General features: G+C 40.9%; 2 protein-coding genes across 2 annotated transcripts in view; one reads left to right on the top strand and one right to left on the bottom strand.

The window, feature by feature from the left end:
• The window catches only part of LOC114668867 (gastrula zinc finger protein XlCGF57.1-like), a 148,070-nt gene that overhangs the window by 100,507 nt on the left and 21,559 nt on the right, over positions 1 to 26,004 (bottom strand). The window lies entirely within an intron of this gene.
• LOC114643434 (gastrula zinc finger protein XlCGF57.1-like) lies at positions 413 to 19,142 on the top strand. The gene is made up of 7 exons (XM_051936096.1): positions 413 to 829; positions 920 to 1,060; positions 1,256 to 1,396; positions 1,503 to 1,575; positions 1,671 to 1,971; positions 2,017 to 2,152; positions 18,993 to 19,142. Exons 1-7 carry the CDS (start codon positions 413 to 415, stop codon positions 19,140 to 19,142), a joined length of 1,359 nt encoding a protein of 452 aa, XP_051792056.1.

The following is a 26,004-nucleotide window of genomic DNA, read 5'->3' as shown; positions in this document are numbered from 1 at the left end:
TTTGGAAAAAAACTTTTAAAAGCATAAGCAATCATAAGAGTTAAGCTATAACTTAATGTTAATAATATAAAAGCAAATTGAAAATAAACTTTTTCATTTTAAATTTCTTTCAGGAGACAAACCTCACTGCTGTTCTGAATGTGGCAAACAATTTTTTGATGGGAATAGTCTGAGGAAACATTTAAGAGTTCACACAGGAGAGAAGCTGTATTGTTGTTCAGAATGTGAAAAACAATTCACAAGAATCAGCAATCTTAATAGACACAGAAAAGTTCACACTGGAGAGAAGCCCTATTGTTGTAATGAATGTGGCAAACAATTCACAATAATCAGCAGTCTTCATAGACACAGAAAAGTTCACACGGGAGAGAAGCCCTATTGTTGTAATGAATGTGGCAAACAATTCACAATAATGAGCAGTCTTCATAGACACAGAAAAGTTCACACGGGAGAGAAGCCGTATCGTTGTAATGAGTGTGGCAGACAATTTGGTGACAAGAGTACACTTCAGAAACACACTAGAATCCACACTGGAGAGAAGCCACTTTACTGCCCTGATTGTGGCAAGCAGTTCTTTGACAGAATTAATCTTCAGAGCCATGCAAAAATTCACACAGGACAAAAACCATTTTACTGTTATGAATGTGGCAAAGAATTTCTTGACAGGAATAGTCTGCGGCAACATCTAACAGTTCACACAGGAGAGAAGCTGTATTGTTGTTCAGAATGTGGAAGACAATTCATAAGAATTAGCAGTCTCCATAGACACAAAAAAAATCACACGGGAGAGAAGCCATATTGCTGTTTAGAATGTGGGAAACGATTCCCAGTAATCAGCAGTCTTCATCGACACAGAAAAATTCACACGGGAGAGAAGCCGTATCGTTGTAATGAATGTGGCAAACAATTTGGTGAGAAGAATAGTCTTCAGATACACATGGTAGTCCACACTGAAAAGAAGCCATATTGCTGTTTGGAATGTGGCAAAAAATTCTCACGAACCAACAGTCTTAAGCGCCACATAAGAACTCACACTGGAGAGAAACCATATTGCTGCTCAGTATGTGACAAACAATTCACAAACATCGCCAGTCTTCATAGACACAGAAAATTTCATACTGGAGAGAAGCCATATTGTTGTTCAGAATGTGGAAAACAATTTGCAGTAATCAGCGGTCTTCATCGACACAATAAAGTTCACACGGGAGAGAAGCCATATTGCTGTAATGAATGTGGCAAAGAATTTGTTGATAAGAGTACTCTTAAGAAACACACTGCAATCCACACTGCAGAGAAGCCATATTGCTGTTTGGAATGTGGCAAACGATTCCCATACACCAACAGTCTTAAAGTCCACATAAGAATTCACACTGGAGAGAAGCCATATTGCTGCTCAGTATGTAATAAACAATTCAGAACAATCAGTCAGCTTCGTAGACACCGAAAAACTCACACAGGAGAGAAGCCATATTGTTGTTCTGATTGTGGCAAACAATTCTCAGAAAACTCTTACCTTCATAGACACAGAACAGTCCACACAGGAGAGAAGCCGTATTGTTGTTCAGAATGTGAAAGGCAATTCAGAACACTCCGCAGTCTTCAGAGACACACAAAATATCACACAGGAGAGAAGCCTTATTCTTGTTCTGATTGTGGTAAACAATTCTCAGAAATTACTTATCTTCATCGACATAAAAAAATCCACTCTGGAGAGAAGCCGTATTGCTGTAATGAATGTGGCAAACAATATGGTGACAAGAGTGCACTTCAGAAACATACTAGAACCCACACTGGAGAGAAGTCATATTGCTGTTTGGAATGTGGGAAGCAGTTTTCACAAACTAGCAGTCATGATGACCATATAAAAACTCACACTGGAGATAAGCCACATTTCTGCTCTGATTGTGGCAAGCAGTTGTGTGACAGAATGGACCTTCAGAGCCAGGCAACAGTTCACACAGGAGAAAAGCAGTATTGCTGTTCTGAATGTGGCAAAGAATTTTGTGATGAGAGTAGTCTTCAGAAACACACTGCAATCCACACTGCCAAGAAGCCATATTGCTGTTTGGAATGTGGCAAACGATTCTCACAAAACAACAGTCTTAAGTATCACATAAGAACTCATACTGGAGAGAAACCATATTGCTGCTCGGTATGTGACAAAAGATTCTTTGACAAGAGTTCTCTTCTGAGGCATAACACAGTTCACACAGGAGAGAAGCCATATTGCTGTTCTCAATGTGGCAAACAATTTTCGACAATCTGCAATCTACACAAACACAGAAAAATTCACATGGGAGATAAACCATACTGCTGTTCTGAATGTGGGAAACGGTTTGCACAAAGACCTACTCTAGTGAACCACAAAGAAATTCATAAAGGAAAGAAGCATTTTTCATGTTCTGAATGTGGAAAACAATTCCTACGAATCTCAACTTTGCAGAGGCACAAAAGAACTCATACTGGAGAGAAGCCCTTTTGCTGTTCTGAATGTGGGAGACAGTTTTCTCAAAGAGGCAGTCTAGTGAGCCACGAAAAAATTCACACAGGGGAGAGTCTGCATTGCTGTTCTCATTGTGGCAAACAGTTTTTACATATGTGTAACCTTAAGAAACACGCCAGAGTTCACCTTTAGAGAAATAGCTTCACATGGTAAAGAAATTCCCACAAGACATCCAAATGACCTTTGGGCTGGATATGTGCACCGAGGCAATGGTCATTAACTGAAAAATCAGATATGGTGAAAACATCAAGCTGGATGAGGAAGGTATCATCAGAAACCTAAACTCAGGAGAAACAAATATTTGTGAGTAAATGAAGGTGCAGAAATATAACCATAAGGAATTAAAGCAGAAAATCAAAAGGACAAGGTGTGACAATTTAATTCCTGGAATGGACGCGTAGTGTCGCCCGTAATGTAGTTGTACCAAAATTGCCTGAATCTTCATGTTTGAACTTATGCGTGTGTAAATTTCAAGCTGATAGAGTTAGTTGTTAGTTAGCTATTGTGAAGGTAAAAGATATCTGAGTGTACACTTTGGCTTAAAAGTGGGTGATTGAAATTTAGAGTAACGTATTAATATTAAATTTTGTGTGAAAATCAGCAAATGCACCAATGAAACGTTATAACTGTTGGAAAGTGGCTTATTGTGAGGATGCTATGAAAAAGTCGATTGTGTTTGAGTGTGCTGAAAAGGACGAAGATATTCTAATATAACTGATATCTGACAGAATGTGAGACAGCTGCTCAACTGTATTCTGAAAAATGAGTTCCAGGCCTGCTTCCAAAAGTGGGAATGCCGTTTAAGTCCGTGTATAGATGCACAAGGGGAGTACTTTGAAGGCAACAGTAGCTAGTATTGTACAGTGTCACATGTATGTTTTTTAAAGGTGCATTCTGGTAATTAAATTGTCACACATCATACATGAATTGAACACAGGTGATTCTCAGAACTCGCCTTGTTGCATGCTGTAAATGGTGATGAACCAGCTTGCCATTCCTATCCTATCTTACGGCTTTGGCATCCCTGACTGGACAACATAAACTGGACATGAAAACGTGAGAACTTCAGTCAATATACAAGAATCGAGGCATCCCTAGAATGTACATTTCTAGATCTGAAGGACACATGGGGCTCATCAAAATGGATGACTTATGCAGGGCTCCAATCGTTGGACTTCAAACATTCCTTCACTACTCAACATACCGGCACATTCAGCAGGTACTTTAATATAACGCAAACCAACCCAAATCAACATCAATTTTAAGGCTCGACCAAACATTCAGAAGAAACAAAGGCTTGACAGTGACTCCCCCAATTTGACTGGATATCGAAAACAAGAATAGAAAAGGACCGAGCAGCAGAAGAGGAAGAGTACTTGGAAAGACCACAAATATAACAGAAAATATCAGATGTCCTTCTCCAGCCCCGTGTTGGCCAAATAGGACCTGAAATTCAGTGTGGAATTGCTTGGATTTCACACACAGTTAGTAATTCTCCCAAAATCTTATTTTTAATGCGCCTTTTTCCCCCCACATGTTTATTTGGTAAGCACTCTTTCTTACATCTTGCAAGAATAGGAAGTATTTTTTTAATCATTATTTTGTAATAACAATGTGAAGTTTGTTACTTAGGAATTTATTTTTTCAATGTTTACATTGTGTTAAGGTCGTACAGTCCCCTCCACAAGTATTGGAAAAGCAAGGCCAGTAGTGCATTTGTCTTTGCTGTGCACTGAAGGCATTGGTGTGTGACATCAAATGACGAAGATGAGAAGAGAGCTTTCATTCCCAGGTATTTCCATCTCGATATGTTAAACCACATAGAGCTGAGCACCTTTTGTATCAAACCATCCAGTTTCTCAATTGAGCACAAGTATTGGAACAAAATGTTTTCAACTAAATGAAAGTCAAAAGTGTGTCATATTTGGTCGCATATCTCTTGATTTTAATAACTGCATCGAGCCTACGACTCCACAGACTGGACTGGGTCTCTTGTTTCTTCACTGGTGATGCCTTTCCATGCTTTTACCACAGCGTCTTTTAGTTGTTGTGTGTTTTGAGGGGTTTCTTCCTTCAGTCTTCTCTTCAGGAGGTGAAATGGCATGTTCAGTTGTGTTAAGATCTGCTGATTGAATTGGCCAGCCCAAAACCTTCCATTTTTTCCCCCTGATGAAGTCCTTTGTTGAGGTGCCAGTGTGTCTTGCTGCATAATAAAGTTCCTCCCGATTAGTTCGGATGCAATTCTCTGTAAATCGACAGATGAAGTGTTTCTGTAGGCTACCAAGTTCATTCTGCTATGGCCATCAGGAGTTACATCAGGGGTCCCCAACTTCGGTGCTGGAGGACCACCGTGGCTGCAGGTTTTCATTCTAACCGCTTTTCTTAATTAGTGTCCTGTTTTTGCTGCTAATTAATTATTTTGAAATCATTTTAATTGACGGGCGGCACGGTGGCGCAGTGGGTAGCGCTGCTGCCTCGCAGTTGGGAGACCTGGGGACCTGGGTTCGATTCCCGGGTCCTCCCTGCGTGGAGTTTGCATGTTCTCCCCGTGTCTGCATGGGTTTCCTCCCACAGTCCAAAGACATGCAGGTTAGGTGGATTGGCGATTCTAAATTGGCCCTAGTGTGTGCTTGGTGTGTTTGTGTGTGTCCTGCGGTGGGTTGGCACCCTGCCCAGGATTGGTTCCTGCCTTGTGCCCTGTGTTGGCTCCAGCAGACCCCCGTGACCCTGTGTTTGGAAATGGATGGATGGCTGGATTTTAATTAACTTGTTTTTTTAGATTTGTGCCCCTGAATTTCTCCATCCTTCCTCTGAATTGCTTCATTTTTTTCCTTCAATGGCACCCAAACAGAACTGAGTCACATGACACTTGACAGCTCTCAGGTCTTCATGCTGGTCTGCCCTTCGTAACTGCTGAGAGTCGATTAAACAATCCATCTTATGTGACACACTTGAGTTAACAAGAAACACCTGTCACTTGTCATGGTATAAAACTGTGTGGTTTGACACAAAATGTCGTGTAACATATGGAGATGTAAATACCAGGGAGAATAAAAGCTGAAACTCTGCTCTCTCTTCTCATCTTCATCTTTTGATCTCACACTCAAATGTCTTCAGTGCACAGCAAAAAACCAAATTCATTGGCCGTGCTGTTCCCATAGTTGTGGAGGGGACTAACTGTGTGCATAGGATGTCACCTTCCTCTTGGCATTGCCCTTCACTGGAATGAACAGCTTTTCAGCGAAGTTGCACAAGTGTCAACGACATGGGAGGTGTGGTGCCCTTTCTTTAAACTACGCTTTATAAGAAACTCGGCTAAACCTTGTTAAATTGAAGACTAAAAAGTGAAGTATATTTTTACATGCCAGTACTGCAGAAATTCGTGAAAATGACTGGGATTGTGTAATGAATTTGGGTTCAGGTTTGTTCTTTTTATTTTTATTTGATGTACCAACAGCTTCCAATTCATGGCTGTGTTGACAAATGTAAAGAAACACACGATTGTCAGTTTATAGTGGGCTGACTGTCTTTAAACGTGAATCTGAAGAGTAGGAATTGGTGACGTACCTCGGCACTGACATTCATGTCCTATGAAGTCAGTAGACAGATTAGGAGAGCAATTTTCTTATTTTTAATAAATTTGCAAAAAGCTCAAGTAAACTTTTTTCACGTTGTCATTATGGGGTGTTGTGTGTAGAATTCTGAGGAAAAAAAATGAATTTAATCCATTTTGGAATAAGGCTGTAACATAACAAAATGTGGAGAAAGTGATGCGCTGTGAATACTTTCCGGATGCACTGTAGATATTATTTTAACATGGTGGTACACACGTGCGCTTGGGAGTCAACCGAAGGGACCAGACTTTCCGGATGCACTGTAGGTAGATACGGCACTATATGATAGATAGATACTTTATTAATCCCAAGGGGAAATTCACATACTCCAGCAGCAGCATACTAATAAAAAACAATATTAAAGAGTGATAACAATGCAGGTATACAGACAGACAATAACTTTGTATAATGTTAAATGTTAACGTTTACCCCCCCAGGTGAAATTGAAGAGTCGCATAGTTTGGGGGAGGAACGATCTCCTCAATCTGTCAGTGGAGCAGGACGGTGACAGCAGTCTGTCGCTGAAGCTGCTCTTCTGTCTGGAGATGATCCTGTTTAGTGGATTCTCCATAATTGACAGGAGTCTGCTCAGCGCCCGTCGCTCTGCCACAGATGTCAAACTGTCCAGCTCAGTGCCTACAATGGAGCCTGCCTTCCTCACCAATTTAGTCCAGGCATGAGGCGTCCCTCTTCTTTATGTTGCCTCCCCAGCACACCACCGCATAGAAGAAGGCGCTCGCCACAACCGTCTGATTGAACATCTGCAGCATCTTATTGCAGATGTTGAAGGACGCCAGTTTTTTTTTCAGAAAGAATAAATTCTAACAATAGACAGATGCCTGAAATACTACAATCCAAGTGTGTTTTAATCTCCGGGTCTTTGAAATCCACCCCGACACACTTGGATTCCCCTCCCTGGAGTCTGAAGACCCCTGTTGTCGGTGAGTTTGCACAACGGTGTGGTCGCTTCTATTTACAGTTTAATGTTTCTAAGACCCAAGATATGGTTGTAGATTTCAGGAGCTCCACACCATCCACTGGCTCAGCTTTACTTAAAGGGGAGAGAGACGGTGGAGATGGTAGAGCAATACAAAGATCTGCGGACAACCATTGAGTACAAACTTGATCTTAACACACCTCAGATCAGTAAGAAAGGGGCAGCTACGACTTGTCTTTCTTAGAAAGCTCAACTGTTTTAAATTGGACAAAATCAGAATGACGCTTTTTTGTAATTAATTTACTGAATCGATTGTTATATTTGCTTTTATCTGTACAAATATAAACCACTATAAAAATGAGCTGTAACATGATTAGTTCTCACTGAGATGTATGACAAACAGGTTAGAGTGAAAGCCGACTCAATTCTGTCAGACGGTCGCCATCCCCTTCACTTGAGAGTTGATATCCTGCTGCAGGTTTAGGCTTTCAAAGGGAAAGAGCAGCAGGTTGAAGAACTCTTATGTCTAGAGCTATAGGCAATTAAAATTTGGGTATTTGTTGGGGTGTTACTAAACATTAAATTCTGTATTACTGTTTTGTGTACTGTTTAAAGTACCGTATACACTCGCGTATAAGACAGAAACTAGAGAAATCGGTCATAAAATCAGTCCCCGACTTTCTACACCCGTTCAAAAATACGACAGTTCATTTTTTTTTTTAATCTTCTTGCCTCCTCCAATTTCGCACCAGTTTCTCAGACACAGCAAATTTTGTGGCAGCAGTGCAGTTACCAATTACTTTTGCCATTTTAAATTTGACACCAGCTTCCTATTTTCTTCTGATCTAACGCTCCATCATAGATAAGGGATGCTCTTACGATAAAGGTGTATGAGATACGAAAACCACAAATCAGTGCAAATGTCACTTTGGAATAGTTTAGGTATTACCGTTTGGTCACGTAGGCAAAATACATAGAAATAAACACTGTGTGCTCCGTGGTTACTCTCTCAGGTGGGCGTTAGCATATCATAATCTATTGGACCAATAGCTTGATTGTATAAAAATCGACTTATCCACGAGTTTATACGGTAATTGTTCTTCTTTGTATTGATCTCCAGTATATGTGGAATAACATCGGTTGTCTAATGTTGTGTCTTTGCTTATTTATTGTATCTCTGTAAGAGTGCCGACTGTTCTTCTACTTTCCTGCTCCAAACCAATTTCCCTCTATGATCATAAAGTCTCCCTAACCTAACCATTGTGTTACATGTAAGGGCGGTGATTGCCTTTAGTTTATAAAAAGCCCCGACTAGCGCATGGCTAACTGACAAGAGGCAAGTTAAAACCAAGGGACGAGCAACTGGTAACGGCAGCACAGGACAGTGGGCCGCACACAAGGGGGTACAAGGCGGTGTGGTAGAAATCGAACATTTTCATTTAACAATGAAACATCTGTAAGAGCCAATCTTAGAAAGTAACGCTTTAAGTTAAGTTAACTTCATATTACTGTTTACTTAGTCGTAGTCCTAGACAATGGTTTGGCCTTTTACCCCTCTAAGTTAGAATGAGAGAGAACTTTCTTGCTCTAACTAAGATACAGTGTGTTCACTGAGTCAGTTAATGTTTAGAATAGGTGGTCCCAGTGCTAGCCGGGACTGAAAGACCCCATTTACAACATAGAACTGGGACAGGCATACAGTTTTCTGACCGTATAGAAATGGTTCAGAAATACTTAGAAGTGATTTGTAACCATTAGAAATGTAACGAGATTTATAAGCTTTGAACAGAACTTCTCTTAAACAAGAACTTTTCTTATTTTTTGCTATTTCAATTTTCTCTCTTTTGTGTGAACTGTTTTGCTTTGAATTGTAACTAAAGCTTTTAAAATTGAAGATATTTTGTCTGTGGAAACATTTTGATGCATCAGGCTTTGCCTGAATCCCATTTACAAACTTGGTAATTCTGTATAAACGCAGCCACATTATCCTCTCTACTAGGTGTCACAAGAATGAGTCTTTGACATCATGAAGGTTTGGGGTAGCCACCCGTAAATATATATTGGTCAAGGGCTGCAAAGATGAGGTTGTAATTGAACAGAGATGTCCACAGATGTGAGTCCAAAACAGAACTGAAGTGACTGGGACAAGATGGCGACTTTAAAGGACAGTCCAGGAAATGACATCATCATTGGGGCGCGGACTGAAAGTGACGTCATCATCGTGGTGTGGAAAGAGATGTCATTGGGGGGGGGGGGGGGGGGGGGGGTGACGTCATCATTGAGGGTTGCGGGGGATGAAGGGTATTGGTGAATACGAGATCCACAGGCAAGAAACTCACTGGAGCTGCTGGTATGATGAGAACAGACATTAAGACCACAGAATATTTAACAGACATCAGCAAATAAAGAACAGAGGCTGATCTGCAGACAGAAGGGGGGACAATGGAATATTAGGAATACTTAAATAAATAAACATTGATAAATAGTAATGAAAGTAATAAAACACATTTTAGGGTTGTATATTATAGAAGTAAAGATTTAACTCTGACAGTTTATTCAACGTTTAAAATTGTAATATGTTTATAGCCCGTCTTTAAGGTGACTGTTAAATGTAGGCGACTACTTCATTTGGACATTCGAGTAAACACCAACAGTCAAACATTTGTTTTAATCTGACTGACTCAATCAAGTAGAGCCCACACTTAAGTCCACGTCAATCCATTAATATTAGGCGGACACAAATTTGTATTCATATGTTCATTGAAATTTTCTTCAGATGTTGTTTAGTAACAATAAATATCTCATATACAAACTTTTATGATCATTATTTTTCAAAACTGCCAATAATAAATGACAGTGGTAAAAAATACACTGCAGTCTTAATAATGCACTCGACAGAGTGCTATAGTGTAAGACAGTGGCACTTGTAGACTATCGTCGCAGATGTATTTTACGAATATACACTCCGTCTCTTGCAGTCACTTTATCTTACACGTCCACCTTTAGAAATTACTCCCACCTTTCTTTTTACGTATCCATAAGGCAATTGGCTAAAGTGGAGTATGAATGACAAATAACACCGATTGGCGATTTGTTAAATAAAAAAGTAATTGAACACGATGTTTACAATTGCAATTGGCTGATCAGTGCCTGACGTTCACAAATTTAATATATGATTGTCTGAAGTCGAAAATGATATTCACGCCCATTTAACTCCGGTCTGCTCTCACATGCACTTTAGACACACATGATGGTTTGCGCTGGGCATCTGAGAAGTTAGGTATGTGCAGTGCAAGACGTGATGACGAGAAGGGGGCTTGAGGAATTGAAACAAATGAAACAATTCATTCAGGGGGGGAAAAAAAGACTCCATAGAGAAAAATGTTCGACAATTGCTTTGCATTGGCATTTGGTGGATAGATGAGGCGCGATAAAAAAACACTCATCTGAGAGACAGGCGCGATTTGACCAAATAAACTCCATGGATAAAACTACAAAATGGACACAGACAAAGAATCAAATGCAAAGAGCTGAATGCCGGAGACGCTGTCAATGAAATGGTTTGCTGACGTTGTGTTCTGTAAAGTCAGCTATTTATTTAATTCATAGGAACTTTATATGGCAAACATCTGCGAATTTGCTGACATTACCACCTCATTAATTCTTTTGATTCATTCATTCTTAGTATACTAACTGGGTTTATACAGTCATATGGAAATGTTTGGGACCCCTCTCAGCCTGCATTATAATCGACTCTCCTTTCAACAATAAAGATAACAGTGGTCTGTCTTTCATTTCCCAGGAACATCTGAGTACTGCGGTGTTTTCCAAACAAAGATTTTTCGTGAAGCAGTATTTAGTTGTATAAAATTAATTCAAATGTGAAAAACTGACTGTGCACAAATGTGGGTCCCCTTGTCATTGTGCTGATTTGAATGCCTGTCACTGCTCAATGCTGATTACTGGCAACACCAAATTGGTGGATGAGCTCATTACACCTTGACCTTCATAGACAGGTGTGTCCAATCATGAGATATAAAGGTATTTAAGGTGGTCAATCGCAAGTTGTGCTTCCCTTTGACTCTCCTCTGAAGAGTGACAGACAACATGGGATACTCAAAGCAACTCTCCAAAAGATCTGAAAACAAAGATTGTTGAGTCTCCTGGTTTAGGGGAAGGCTACAAAAAGCCATCTCAGAGGTTTAAACTGTCAGTTTCAAATGTAAGGAATGGAATCAGGAAATGGAAGGCCACAGGCACAGTTGCTGTTAAACCCAGCAGGTCTGGCAGGCCAAGAAAAATACAGGAGTGGCATATGAGCAGGATTGTGAGAATGGTTACAGACAACCAACAGATCACCTCCAAAGACCTGCAAGAACATCTCGCTGAAGATGGTGTATCTGGACATCGTTCTACAATTCAGCGCAATTTGCACAAAGAACATCTATATGGTAGGGTGATGAGAAAGAAGTCCTTTCTGCACTCACGCCACAAACAGAGTCGCTTGTTGTATGTGAATGCTCATTTAGACAAGTCAGATTCATTGTGGAACAAAGTGGTCATAACAAAAAGAGCTTTGCATGGTGGAAGAACAACACTGCATTCCAAGAAAAACACCTGCTACCTCCTGTCAAATTTGGTGGAGTGTCCATCATGCTGTGGGGCTATGTGGCTAGTTCAGGGACTGGGGCCCTTGTTAAAGTCGAGGGTCAGATGAATTCAACCCAATATCAACAAATTCTTCAGGATAATGGTCAAGCATTAGTCACAAAGTTGAAGTTACGCAGGGGTTGGATATTCCAACAAGACAATGACCCAAAACACATTTCGAAATCTACAAAGGCATTCATACAGAGAGAGAAGTACAATGTTCTGGAATGGCCGTCACAGTCCCCTGACTTGAATATCATTGAAAATCTATGGGATGATTTGAAGCAGGCTGTCCATCAAATTGAACTGAAGTGGAGAGATTTTGTATGAAGAATGGTGAACAATACCTCCATCCAGAATCAGACACTCATCAAAGGCTATAGGAGGACAGCGTCTAGAGGCTGTTATATTTGCAAAAGGAGGCTCAACTAAGTATTGATGTCCTATCTCTGTTGGGGTGCCCACATTTATGCACCTGTCTAATTTTGTTATGATACATATTGCATATTTTCTGTTAATCTAATAAACTTAAAGTCACTGCTGAAATACTACTGTTTCCATAAGGCATGTCAGATATTAAAAGTACTTTAAAGTCATCATAAATTTTATCTTTGGAGTTTGTCTTCTTCAATTGAATATCTACAAAAAAAAATTTTTTTTGGACTTTTGGAAATGTATTGTTCCAGCATAGGAGTTCACATTAAGAATACTGATAGGATGTGGACACGTCTTTGGTCATGCAGAAAACTGGGATGACTTTCAAGGGAGCTGAATACTTTTGCACAGCATTGTAAAAATAACACCAAACTATATTTCTCTGGTGATCTTCTTGCAAAGAGAATCTCAAACGTAAAAATAAAACTGAAAATAAAGAAACCATTTGCTTTAACTTGTTGAGGTAACCAATGACGTCGGAGTAAACATTTTTTGACGATCTTGGAGGCCTTGAACTGTCGCGTTGTCAGGAGACAATGGAGTTCTGTCCCAGATGGTCATCTTGCAGGGATTGAGCTGACTGGTTAAACCCAATGGTTCCCAAGCTTTATTTTTCGCCAGCACCCACCTACAGTAGGCCTCTCTAAAATCATGATGTCCCCCTCTGTCACATATACCTTATTATTACCTCTTCAAAAAGTGAACTCCTACTCACGTGGAGGAAGCCCATAACGTCATTCATTTGGTCTAAAGAAGCTTGCAAAGAACATGGAAACAAAAGAGGGAAAGGAGAGTTGAAGTACTGACAAAGAAATTGTTAAAAAAATAATATAATATGAAAATATATAATGAGAGACATGATATTCATCCATCCATCTATTATCCAACCCGCTATATCCTAACTACAGGGTCACAGGGGTCCACGGCAGCCAATCCCAGCCACCATAGGGCACAAGGCAGGAAACAAAGCCCGGGCAGGGCGCCAGCCCACCGCAGGGCACACACACACACACAAACACACACACCAGGGACAATTTAGGATCCTAGCCTGCATGTCTTTGGACTGTGGGAGGAAACCCACACAGACACGGGGAGAACATGCAAACTCCACGCAGGGAGGACCCGGGAAGCAAACCTGGGAAGGTCTCCTTACTGCAAGGCAGCAGCTCTGCCACTGTGCCACCCCATGATATTCATAAATATAAAATAACATTGACAGCTTTTTCTGTAATATTTTGATCATTTTATATTTTTGTCATATTGCAAAATTTTATCATCATTGTTACAATTCATATTATTTTAATGGTAAAAACGATTTCTAAGTAGAAACACCCAAGCCAGTTGTAAAATCATAAATTAAAGGGTTCTTCACAATCCCTTCTATGTTTATATAAATATATAAATGTCTCTGTTAAAAATAAAAATTATTTCTTTTTAACAGTGAATTACCCTAATTGTTTATAGTACCTAAATTCTCTAATTGCCCCCCGGTGCGGCCTGCAGCCCACATTGGTAATCACTGGGTTAAACTCAACTTGAGCACTAAACAATGTAATAACTTGAAAGAAAATGGCGTCTTTATACTTGCAAAATAGTATGTCGTGGACATTTTTAGTGAGTAATACAAAATTGTTAAATAGTGACAAAACATAAAAGAAAAATGGCAAAAAATCTAGAATTATATAAAAGTAAAAAAAGAAAAAGTAAATCTAAAGAATATCTTGAAAGTAGGAAAAACAAAACCCACTGCTGCTGCCTCACAGTAAGGAGGCCGGTTGCTTAAATATAAGTAACAGAGAAGGTTTACACTTTCATTCCTACCTTACAGAGTGTGGACACTAGAGGGCACTGTCGCTCCACTGACCCAACAGAGTTTAAAAGCACCAAGTCTCGTTTCATCGGCGGTGGGCTGGCGCCCTGCCCGGGGTTTGTTCCTGCCTTGCGCCCTGTGCTGGCTGTGATTGGCTCCAGCAGACCCCGTGACCCTGTGTTAGGATATAGCGGGTTGAAAGTGACTGACTGACTGGTTTCATTCTTTGTTTAAATTCTTCACAGTGCTTCACCACCACAGCCACAAATAAATAAGCAACACTGCCCACAAGTATTCTCTTTCTTTCTTCCTGCACGCCTCTCCGCAAGCTTTGTCCACCTTCCACCCAACTCTGGCTTGTCGACTGGGTTTAAGGTGGTCCTTTTTATATTGTCCAATCCACAAGTGATTCTGCTCTTCCGCCCACATGACCTGCCAGCAGTTCCGGGTCAGGTGGATACCTTATGTCGTTCACAGCACACACACCCCCCAACACCCCCAACGGGGCTGTGATACAGTACTCCGAGTCTCATGGTGCCCTGTGGTAAACTGGGGCACCTCTGTAAACCATGGGAGCTGCCCTCCAGCAGTGCCCTAACAAAGCTGCCTACCCCCATTATTTCATACGTGAGGGCGTCTTGATCAGGTTGAGCTGCTGGCTGCCGTCTCTTTCAAGAGTAACTTGAGGTTCCTAAATATTCCAAAAAAGAAGCAAAGGAGTGGCACCACAATACCAACACCACATGGATTGGCAGCAGTTGATCCTGTTAGAAGATCCGTTATGTTTGGACTGCTAGGTGGCTCTTTGTCTTCATAAGCTCTCTGGTCTCTAGTTAGATGAATAGAATGGCAGAGACATTGGGCTTCTTTGTTAGCCTAAACGTAAACCAGTCTTGTGCTTCCTTCACACCCCTCTTGGACCAAAGGGACTTCGTACAGCAAGGTCGACTCCTCTGGCTCTGCCGTCATGTCCTTTAACCAGCTGAGGTAGGACTTCTGTTCTTTAAGGTTTCTACCATTCCAGCCATCCACTGCAAACCTTTCAAATTAACTTAAGGTTCCTAAAAATTCCCCAAAAGAAGCAAATGAGTGCGACAAGAGAATACTAACACGACCTGGATAGGCAGCAGGAGGTCTTGTTAGAAGTCGAAACATCCGATACGCTTAGACCAGCAGGTGGCGCTTTGTCTTAATCAGCTGGCTGGTCTCTGGGCACTCGGGGCTTCACTATCAGCCTACATTTATGGTGGTCTTGTGCTTCCTTAAGATTTCCTTTTCTTAGCAAAGCTGGAAACCAGTAGCATGTCCTGAGTCAAGATCAATATGTAGAGGGGGACTGACGGGCAGAGCTGTAATAATGGTGGCAGGTTCAAGGAGGGGAGAGGGCCTGCCAGGTGGCCATGATGGATAAGACACTTAATACTTACTGTAAGCTGGCACATAATCAGAGGCAGGATCAGGGCATCGGGAAGCTGGAGTCAGGCAGTGAGTGAGGTAAACTGTAATAAGTGGACGATAGCCAGGAGGCTAATGGCTCGAGTCACCTGATTCAAGTCTGGATGTGCCTTCAACAATAAAGCCTGTGTGACAAGAATACCCGGGAGACATCAAAGGTTTGGGGCAGCCACCCATATAACATGCCCTGCCTGCAAATGGGTATCTTTTGTTGAGTTGTGCCCGGTCCAAAGTCCAAAAAAGAACTGATAGGGAGGTGGAAAGATGGTGGCTTTAAAGGCCAACGCTGGAAGTGACGTCATTGCTAGCGGTGGAACCAGAAGGGCCATCACCTGGACCAGAAGTGACATCATTAATGGTGCTGGAACCAATGTGACGTCTTCATGGGCACCGGAACCGTGTGGGATTTCAAGTGGATGGTCTGAGAGAGAAAGTCAGTGCAGCTCAGCACCCTCTGGTCTGGCATGGAACTACCATTGTAAAGACCCTTTGGCTGCCTCCCATGTGCACGTGTGTGACAATATATATAACTATTCTCAAGTCCTACGGGGCTTGAGGCTCCCCCTGGCGGTGGCCAAGGGTCCCAACAGGCCAGAAGCTTTTTGTTCTTCTCCCGTGGTCCTCTCCTGCTCCAGGGTGGTTGCCTCCTCGTGGCCTGGAAGCTATTCCTGCCACCTTCCGGTCCTTTTAGGCATCCTGGCCAGGTAATGACCCCGGCAATCTGCCACAATATATATATACAGTATATCTATCTATCTTTCTATATCTATCTTTATCTATCTATTTCTATCTATATCCTGTATGTATATCTTTATCTATTTATATATCTATATCTCTATATTTATATATATATATATATATATATCTACAGTATATAGATCTGTATATCTATCTTTCTATATCTATCTATTTCTATCTATCTAATCTATATACTGTATATATATCTTTATCTATCTATATATCTATATCTCTATATTTATATATATATATATATATATATATATATATATATATCTACAGTATATAGATCTATCTATCTATCTATCTATCTATCTATCTATCTATCTATCTATCTATCTATCTATCTATTTCTATCTATATCTATATACTGTATGTATATCTTTATCTATTTATATATCTATATCTCTATATTTATATATATATATATCTATATCTCTACAGTATATAGATCTGTATATCTATCTTTCTATATCTATCTATTTCTATCTATCTATTTCTATCTATCTAATCTATATACTGTATGTATATCTTTATCTATCTATACATCTATATCTCTATATTTATATATATATATATATATATATATATATATATATATATATATATCTACAGTATATAGATCTGTATATCTATCTATCTTTCTATATCTATCTTTATCTTTCTATCTATTTCTATCTATCTATATCTATATACTGTATGTATATCTTTATCTATCTATATATCTATATCTCTATATTTATATATATATATATATATATATATATCTATATATATATCTACAGTATATAGATCTGTATATCTATCTATCTATCTATCTATCTATCTATCTATCTATCTATCTATCTATATACTGTATGTATATCTTTATCTATCTATATATCTATATCTCTATATTTATATATATATATATATCTTTATCTATCTATATCTATGTATATCTATATCTCTACAGTATATAGATCTGTATATCTATCTATCTTTCTATATCTATATGTATCGATCTTTATCTATCTATCCATATCTATATATTTCTATGTATCTATATCTATATATCTGTCTATCTATATGTATATCTTGTGGTAAACAGCCCGGACACAGACAGACGGACATCATTTAAAGTCCAACACACGTTTATTTACACAGAATATGAAGTGCACTACCCAGGGTCGCAGCACCCGTCACCCCATAAGTCCAGGCCAACACACAATGCCTTTCCTCTCCCAGACCTCGTCCTCTTCCACCCGACTCCAGCCCTGAATGAAGGGAGGCGGCCCCTTTTATGTTCCCCCAGATGTGCTCCAGGTGTGCTCCGGCAATCTTCCACTGACACGCCCCAGTGTGGCGGAAGTGCCGGCTGTATCCCCGGACGCACTCTGGGTGTTCCTGCTTCTCTTCCCCCCAGCACTTCCTGGTGTGGCGGAAGTGGTGAGGTCCAGGGCTCTCCAGGCATTGGGGCGCCCCCTGGCAGTGACCACGGGCCCCTACAGGTCCCCAACACAACCAGGGCGGACGCCCCCTCGTGGTCTGGAGGAGGCGTGAGCCCAGATCCAGTCCTCTTGGGGCGTCCCGGTTGGGTACCACCCCCAGCTGCGTGCCACAATCTCTATATCTATATCTATATATGTATATCTTTATCTATATATCTATCTATCTGTCTTTCTTTATTTATATATCTATATATATATGGGCGGAGTGGTGGCTCTGAGGCTAAGGATCTGTGCTGGTATCCAGAAGGTTGCCGGTTCGAATCCCCATCACTGCCAAAAAGAGATCCTACTCTGCTGGGCCCTTGAGCAAGGCCCTTAACCTGTAATTGCTCCAGGGGTGCTGTACAATGGCTGACCCTGCGCTCTGACCCCAAGGGGTATGAGAAAACTATCCATCCATCCATTTTCCAACCCACTATATCCGAACTACAGGGTCACAGGGGTCTGCTGGAGGCAATCTCGGGCAGGGTGCCAACCCACCGCAGGACACACACAAACACCCACTAGGGCCAATGTTGAATCACCAATCCACCTAACTGGCATCTCTTTGGACTGTGGGAGGAAACCCACGCAGACACGGGGAGAACATGCAAACTCCACGCAGGGAGGACCCAGTAAGTGAACCCGGGTCTCCTAACTGCGAGGCAGCAGCACTACCACTGTGCCACCGTACCACCATGAGAAAACTAACAAATTGCTAATACAAGAAATTGTATAAGATGAAATAAAGAACAACAACAAAATAATCTATATATGTATATCTATCTCTCTATATATCTATATCTCTCTTTCTATATCTATGTATATCTATATCTCTCTATATATATCTATATATCTATCTATAATATATATATGAGATGCGATCCAAAAGTTCCCAGAATGCATTTATTCTGCAGCCAGAAGGGTTTGGTGATATCAATCGCCACTAGATAGCATTTCAAGTTGTCCTTTAGAGCTCTTATCACGCGTTATAACGTCAGCGCAGTTGTTTTTCAAGTCGCAGTTCTCGTTTAAACTTTGGTTGTGTCTGTGAAGGGTTGTTCGTGAAAATGAGTGATTTGAAAGAGCAAAGAGAGTGTGTTAAATTCTGTTTTAAACTGGGAAAAACAGCAAAAGAAAGCCATGAAATGTTGCAACAAGCATTCTACAGGGATGTTCTAAGGCGTTTGCGGAATCGAATTCGCCGAACACGTCCTCAGATGTGGGCTGACAAGTCATTTCTTTTGCATCACCACAATGCACCAGTCAATGCACGTCTCTGATTGTGCGCAAATTTTTGGCTTCTACAAAGTTTCCTGCCATTCCCCACCCTCCGTACTCCCCTGATTTAGTGCCGTCTGATTTTTTTTTATTTCCTAAGATGAGGCTCAAGGGACGCAGATTTGAGACGGTGGAGGAGATCCAAGCGGTAACAACCGACATTTTGACAACACTGACAAAAAACGACTTCCAGAGGTGCTTCGAGAAGTTGAAATCTCGCTGGGTATCGGTGTATCAACTCAGCGGGTGACTATTGTGAAGGAACTGTTCACCATTAATTGTTATTTGGTGTGTTTGCTTTTAAATAAATGCATTCTGGGAACTTTTGGATCACATCTCGTATATATATATATATATATATACATATATATATATATATAGTAGAAGATAGGCCTCACACACAGACAGACAGACACCGTATGTCCAAAATGCACACATTTTATCTCGCGACTGTCCTGCACACAACACAGTATTCAGTCCTTCTCTCCCTTTCGCCGCCTCTACTCCTCTCTTCCTAAGCTTCGTCCTCCTCCTCCCGACTCTGGCTTCTGAATGGACTGAGGTGGCCTCCATTACAGCGCACCCAGATGTGCTCCAGGTGTCCCACGATTAACTTCCAGCAGCACTTCCGGGTGTGGTGGAAGCGCTGTATGCCCAGACTCTGGAGCTGTCCAGGTGCCCCCTGGTGATGACCACAGACCCCCAGTGGGTTGAGCTTCTCAGCTCCAATTCCGTGGCCCCGATGTAAACCCAGGGGGCTGCGCTCTCATGTCCCGGGGGAGGTACTCCTGGTAGTGTGCCCATTCCCTCGGTCTTCTCATATAAAGGGCATCCTCTCTGGGCACACACACACCTTCATGGAGTCAAAATGAACTCTGAAATAGCACTAAAAACCTAAAATTTTGTAAATAACCTGTTAACCCTTTAGCTACTTCCCATGCCCACGTGTGTGACACTTGATTATGCTGCCTGTCCTGAGATTTCGAGTGTCTTCTTTGGGACAAGGGTGCCCCTCATCTACACTTTGACACAACAAGCAGTGAGATGTCGGACAATGTCATTTTCAAGAATGCTAACAAAGCCAACAACTATTTCCCCCAACTCGATGACGTCGCCTATGTGTGACCAGAATATGTCCCAGTCTGCGCCATCGAGCGAGCCCTGTGGCGTGGGTTCTGATTGGTCAGACCAGCACTTTATCTCCATCGTGACCGGAGCTACCAGATGAAACACTCGTTTTGTATTCTGGTGCGAGGAAAACACGCTGTGGTCTGATCTCCCCACCGGCAGTTGTGAAACAGCTTTGTAGCGCTGCTTGTATGGCGTGTCGCTGTGATCCAGTGCGTTAGCTCCTCTGGTTGTACACGTAATGTGTTGATAAAGATTCAGCGTAACTTGATAGAAGACATAACATATGGTCAGTTTATACTGGTTCCGAATTGCACACACCTTTATCTGGATATCCATTCGTGGTTAACAAGATCTCGATCTCTCTGACCCAGCAGGTTCCTTGACTTCCTTTTACTGCTGAACAGTCAATTCATTCAAGCACCGGTGTTAAAGACCCTTTTTACAATTATTATACAAAATGCTCGATATTAACGTGTCTGAACAGATCAGACCAGAAAAGTCTTAGAATACATAGAAATAAAAACAAGTGAGCGTGTGTTTGAAATTCACCAGTAAAATCCCAGCTATTACAATTAAATCAAATTGTCATCATGCTAATTCTATAGAGCGTTATCTTGCATTTCTGATTTGAATATAAAACTTCTACACATTTAGAAGGAATAGGAAACTTTAAACATACATTCAGTTACATTATGCCTTTTGTTCTTTGTTTCCAACACATATGTGTGAAGGGGTGTCTTCAGGGCACTGAATCAAATTGCAATACCACTCTGATACACAAGATGGCACTGTGGTGCATTTAACATTCAGAAAAGAGAACATTCCAGCAGGGTGAATGACGTCACAGGTACCTCCCTCCCAGAAGTCCCACCTCCTTCTGCCATGTCCAGTACGTAACAGCAGGAGTCGAAGCGCATTCAAGCATCTGCATCTGGGTGAGTGACGTCATCTCTTCAGGAACATCGACTGAAGACGTCACCGCAATGGGTTTGTTTTCTGTCATTTTTCTTTATCTTTTGGCCTATCCAGCCAATCATTAATGTAAGATGCACAAACTCTTCATCTGCCTTTTGCTTATTCAAATACATTGGATATATTTGAGTTATATTATATTACATGTTTATTTGAGTAAACAGGATAAAATAGATTATTCAAAAGCTAGGTATTGTCCTGTTAGAAACATTACGATCATTAAACTCTTACAATGAAAGGAAGTTGTATTATCGTGGAACATCCCTCTACTTACCCTTTACCTAGAGGTAAGTGTACTCATCAAGTTCATTATCGGGTTGGTCTGCTGTTCCACCTTAAGATTATCACACACATACATACTGTAGCTGTACGAATACACACAGAAACTCAGCAGTGCCCTATGAATGACAAACACACAGCTTCTTAATCTCATTTTCCTTAATAAATAAATGACCAAGTGTAATATTTTTGTCTCATTTGTTTAACTGGTTTCTCTTTATCTACTTTTTGGACTTGAGTGAAAATCTGATGATGTTTCAGGTCATATTTATGCAGAAAAGCGTTCACAAACTTTCAAGCACAACTGTATGTTCTGTTCCCGTCTATTGGGTGGAGCTCTCACCCTCAGCCTTAATAAACCTCGCAGCACAGAGATAATGGCAAAGCTCCGGCTGCACCAGGTGCTCAAAGAAATCGACCTTATTACTTCAGTCACTCCAGACATGAAGACAAAGCATAGAAAGTTAAAAGCAGCGTGGTATTTATTACAGGAAGAATAATACCAAATAGAACAAAGAATAATAGAAAATAGGACTGATAGTAAAAGTCCGGATATATATAGTCTTTAGAAAAAGCTTACGAAAAAGTAAAGATGACAAGGATGAGTGTCGCAGGCGGCTTGTGACCTTCGCACTTGTAGTTGTTCATGAGATGCCTTTCTGATGATCAGATGGAAACGGCCACACGTTGCCGTCGCTCAGTTCTCTTCTTCTGATGTCTTCATCCCTTTTTCTTCCTCCTTCCTATGTCGCTCTTCAGATAAGGCAACTTAGTTATAAAAATCTACTGGGGGTTTTGCCCTAACAATAAAACTTTTTTTGATGTTCTCTGAGGTATCGGCAGGTCTTCCTTTCCCAGGCTGTAAAGTAATTAGATGTCCATCCTTTTTCAGGTTATAAAGTAATTGATAGCCTGAGGCACCAGCATGTCTTCCTTTCTTTGTTGGAACAGCGGTTTTAAAAGTGAGGTACAACTGAGGATATGCTTTGATTTGTATATTGTAAAGAACACACAAATTATCTAACAATCAGCCAACTTATTTAAACATAAAATACATTTTATAACCAATGACTCTAATCAAATAAAATGGCAATCCCACTTTCAGAAAAGAAAAAAAAAGGCTCTCTCGATGAAGAGAAGGGGTAATAAGGTGCAGTAAGAACTCATGTTGGTATGTGAGAAGTGTGGGGCTTACTAAACAACCAAATCAAACAAATCATCAAGACCAGATAATATTTATCCTCGAGTTCTTAAGGAGGCTAGTGAGTACAGATAGAAACCCTTGACACATATTTTTAGGAAGTCACTGCGCATTGGAGATATTCCAAAGGACTGGAAAATGGCAAATATCATCTCATGATATCAAAAGGGTGACAGGGCAGATCCAAGCAACTATAGGCCAGTAAGCTTAACATGCATCACAGGAAAATTAATGGAAGGAATTATTAAGGATAAGATCGAGCAACACCTGGCAAGGACAAGAGTTATTCTGAACAGTCAGCGTGGGTTCAGGAGAGGGAGGTCGTGTTTGACTAACATGCTGGAATTCTATGAGGAGGCAACAAAAGGATACGGTCAGAGTGGAGCAGATGAGATTATTTATCTGGACTTTCAGAAAGCATTTGATAAGGTGCCACATGAGAGGATGGGCATCAAACTAAAAGTAGTGGGAGTTCAGGGTGATGTTTGTAGATTGGTGCAGAATTGGCTCAGACACAGAAAGAGGGTGATGGTGCAAGGAACCTCATCAGAATTGGCCGATGTTGAGTGGTGACCAGCAGGGGGCAGTGTTAGGGCCGCTGCTATTTTTAATATATATAAATTATTCAGATAGGAATATAAGTAACAAGCTGGTTAAGTTTGCAGATGATACCAAGATAGGTGGATTAGCAGATAATTTGGAATCCGTTATATCATTACAGAAGGACTTGGACAGCATACATACGGGCTTGGGCAGATTTGTGGCTGATGAAATTTAACGTCAGTAAATGTAAAGTATTACACATAGGAAGTTAAAAATGTTAGGTTTGATTACACAATGGGCAGCCAGAAAATCGAGAGTACACCTTATGAGAAGGATTTAGGAGTCATAGTGGACTCTAAGCTATCGACTTCCAGACAGTGTTCAGAAGCCATTAAGAAGGCTAACAGAATGTCAGGTTATATAGCGCCTTGATGTGTGGAGTACAAGTCACAGGAGGATCTGCTCAAGGCTTTATAACACACTGGTGAGGCCTCATCTGGAGTCCTGTGTGCAGTTTTGGTCTCCAGGCTACAAAAAGGACATAACAGCACAAGGTCCAGAGAAGAGCGACTAGGCTGATTCCAGGCCTACAGGGGATGAGTTACGAGGAAAGAGTAAAAGAGCGGTGGCGCAGTGGTAGTGCTGCTGCCTTGCAGTTAGGAGACCTGGGTTCGCTTCCCGTGTTCTCCCCGTATCTGCCTGGGTTTCCTCCCACAGTCCAGAGACATGCAGGTTAGGTGCATTGGTGATCCTAAATTGTGCTTGGTGTGTGTGTGTGTCTGTGTGCTCAGTGATGGGCTGGCACCCTGCCCTGGGTTTGTTTCCTGCCTTGCGCCATGTGTTGGCTGGGATTGGCTCTGGCAGACCCCCGTGACCCTGTGTTAGGATATAGCAGGTTGGAAAATGACTGATTAAATGAGCTGAGTCTTACAGTTTAAGTAAAAGAAGATTAAGAAGAGACCTGACTGAAGTGTTTCAAATTATGAAGGGAATTAGTCCAGTGGATCGAGGCGGTGACTTTAAAATGAGTTCATCAAGAACACGGGGACACAGCTGGAAACTTGTTAAGGGGAAATTTCACACAAATATTAGGAAGTTTTTCTTCATAGACACTTGGAATAAGCGATCAAGTAGTGTGGTAGACAGTAAGACTTTAGGGGCTTTCAAAACCTGACTTGATGTCTAGAATTACCGGTGACTGGTGACCTTTGCTGGGCTGAATGGCCTGTCCTCATCCGATTATTCTAATGGTCTAAACAGCCCCTCTGTCATTGACACCCGCAGTCCTTCCATGTCAACCCTTTTGCCACGTGGTGTTACATCCCTGCAAGTCCACTTTACAAGCCTCCTCTGCTGATTTGACCCCTAAATCCATATACCTGTGACTCTCTCTCCACCGTCTCCAAAGAGCAGTTGTTGAGTAGACCAAATAATCAAATACCGTTTCTCATGATCAGAATTTTTCACACTGGTGGCCCACGGAGGAAATGTTTTTCATAATCTTCTTTCTCCTTAAGGTCACAAACCTTAATATTCCAGCAGTTTCAACACTCTGGTATTACAGCAGCATTTGTAGCACTCAGGGTCAAAGAGTGAGCGCTGCACTTTTCTATAATCTGGATGGCTTTCTTGCCTTCAATATTGCAGAGCACGTGTGGGGCATTCATGAAGGATTTCTCTAATAAAGAATGACTCTTTCAAGTGTCAACTATCAAAGGATGAACAGATGAATTTAGTGGAGCTCCATCAGACTGCTGTAGCACATGTGTGGTGTTGTCAGTGCCTTTCATTTCACAGTTAGATGTTTAGAGCGCATTTTCCAACCGTCTGACTCCTTACCGGCGAACAAAACCTCAGTCACTGACAATTCTCTCATTCATCACACGAGTAACAACACATTTATATTAGAATGGATTGATTGTTTAATACAATCTGTTATAAGAATTGTTTTAAACAAAATATATAAACATAACATTAAACTAATGCATTTTTATCTGCTTGTACATTTAAAATATTAGTCAAATAAGTCTAACTTTATAAAAAAAACTATTATAATTTCAAACACATACAGTATTAGCTTCCAACTTTATTCTAAACACACACTTTTTAACGGCTTATTGACTGCACCGGGTGAGTGTCCCCCTCTGATTCTTTTGAGTTTGAAATGAATTAGTGACAAAGAACAAGGTAAACGTTTCCCATTCATTTGATTTGCAAACTGAATCATTTCCCATGAACAAAGTGTTTGATGATTCTCATTTGATTCTCAAACCGAAATACTACTCAAGAACGAGGCAGAGGGTTCTTGTTCATTTGATACACTATCTGAAACATTCCCATTCCCCCCCCCCACCCCCAACCAAACAAGGCAAACAATTCCCATTCATTTGAGTTGTTAATGGAATCATTACCCACGAACAAGGTGTTTGCTTGATGATTCACATTTATTTGATTCTCAAACTGAATTACTACTTCACAAGGAGGCAGACGATTCTTGTTCATGTGATTCGCTAACTGACTCATTACCCGTGAAGAAAGCAAATGATTCCCATTCATTCGAGTTGCAAACTGAACCATTACCCATGAATGAGGTGCTTGACGATTCTCACACTGAATTACTACTTGAAAACGAGGCAGACAGTTCTCGTTCATTTGATTCCCTATCTGAATCATTACCCACAAACCAGAAAATCGATTCCCATTCGTTTGATTTGTGAACTGAATCATTTACCCATCAACGAAATGTTTGACAATTCTTATTTGACTCTCAAACCGAATTACTACTCAAGAACGAGGCAGATGATTCTCGTTCACGTCATTATCTATCCGAATCATTACCTGCAAACAAGGCAAACAAATCCCATTCATTTGAGTTAACGGAATCATTACCCATGAACAAGGCGTTTGCTTGAAGATTTTTCCTCATTTGATTCTCAAACCGAATTACTACTTGACAAGGAGGCAGACGATTCTTGTTCATGTGATT

This window comes from Erpetoichthys calabaricus, chromosome 1, assembly GCF_900747795.2.
Source record: "Erpetoichthys calabaricus chromosome 1, fErpCal1.3, whole genome shotgun sequence".
In the NCBI taxonomy this organism is placed as follows: domain Eukaryota; kingdom Metazoa; phylum Chordata; class Cladistia; order Polypteriformes; family Polypteridae; genus Erpetoichthys; species Erpetoichthys calabaricus.
The sequence above is the reverse complement of the archived record's forward strand: the minus strand, read 5'-3'. Positions and strand labels throughout refer to the sequence as shown.

What these genes read in the sequence shown, in the direction of transcription:
- LOC114643434 (XM_051936096.1), top strand. Translation starts at nt 413, where the DNA reads ATGAGCAGTCTTCATAGACACAGAAAAGTTCACACGGGAGAGAAGCCG. An exon ending in TGTTGTTCAGAATGTGAAAG is followed by an intron (nt 1,576 to 1,670) that starts GCAATTCAGAAC and finishes AACAATTCTCAG; the next exon opens with AAATTACTTATCTTCATCGA. An exon ending in AGAAACCATATTGCTGCTCG is followed by an intron (nt 2,153 to 18,992) that starts GTATGTGACAAA and finishes TTATTTCCTAAG; the next exon opens with ATGAGGCTCAAGGGACGCAG.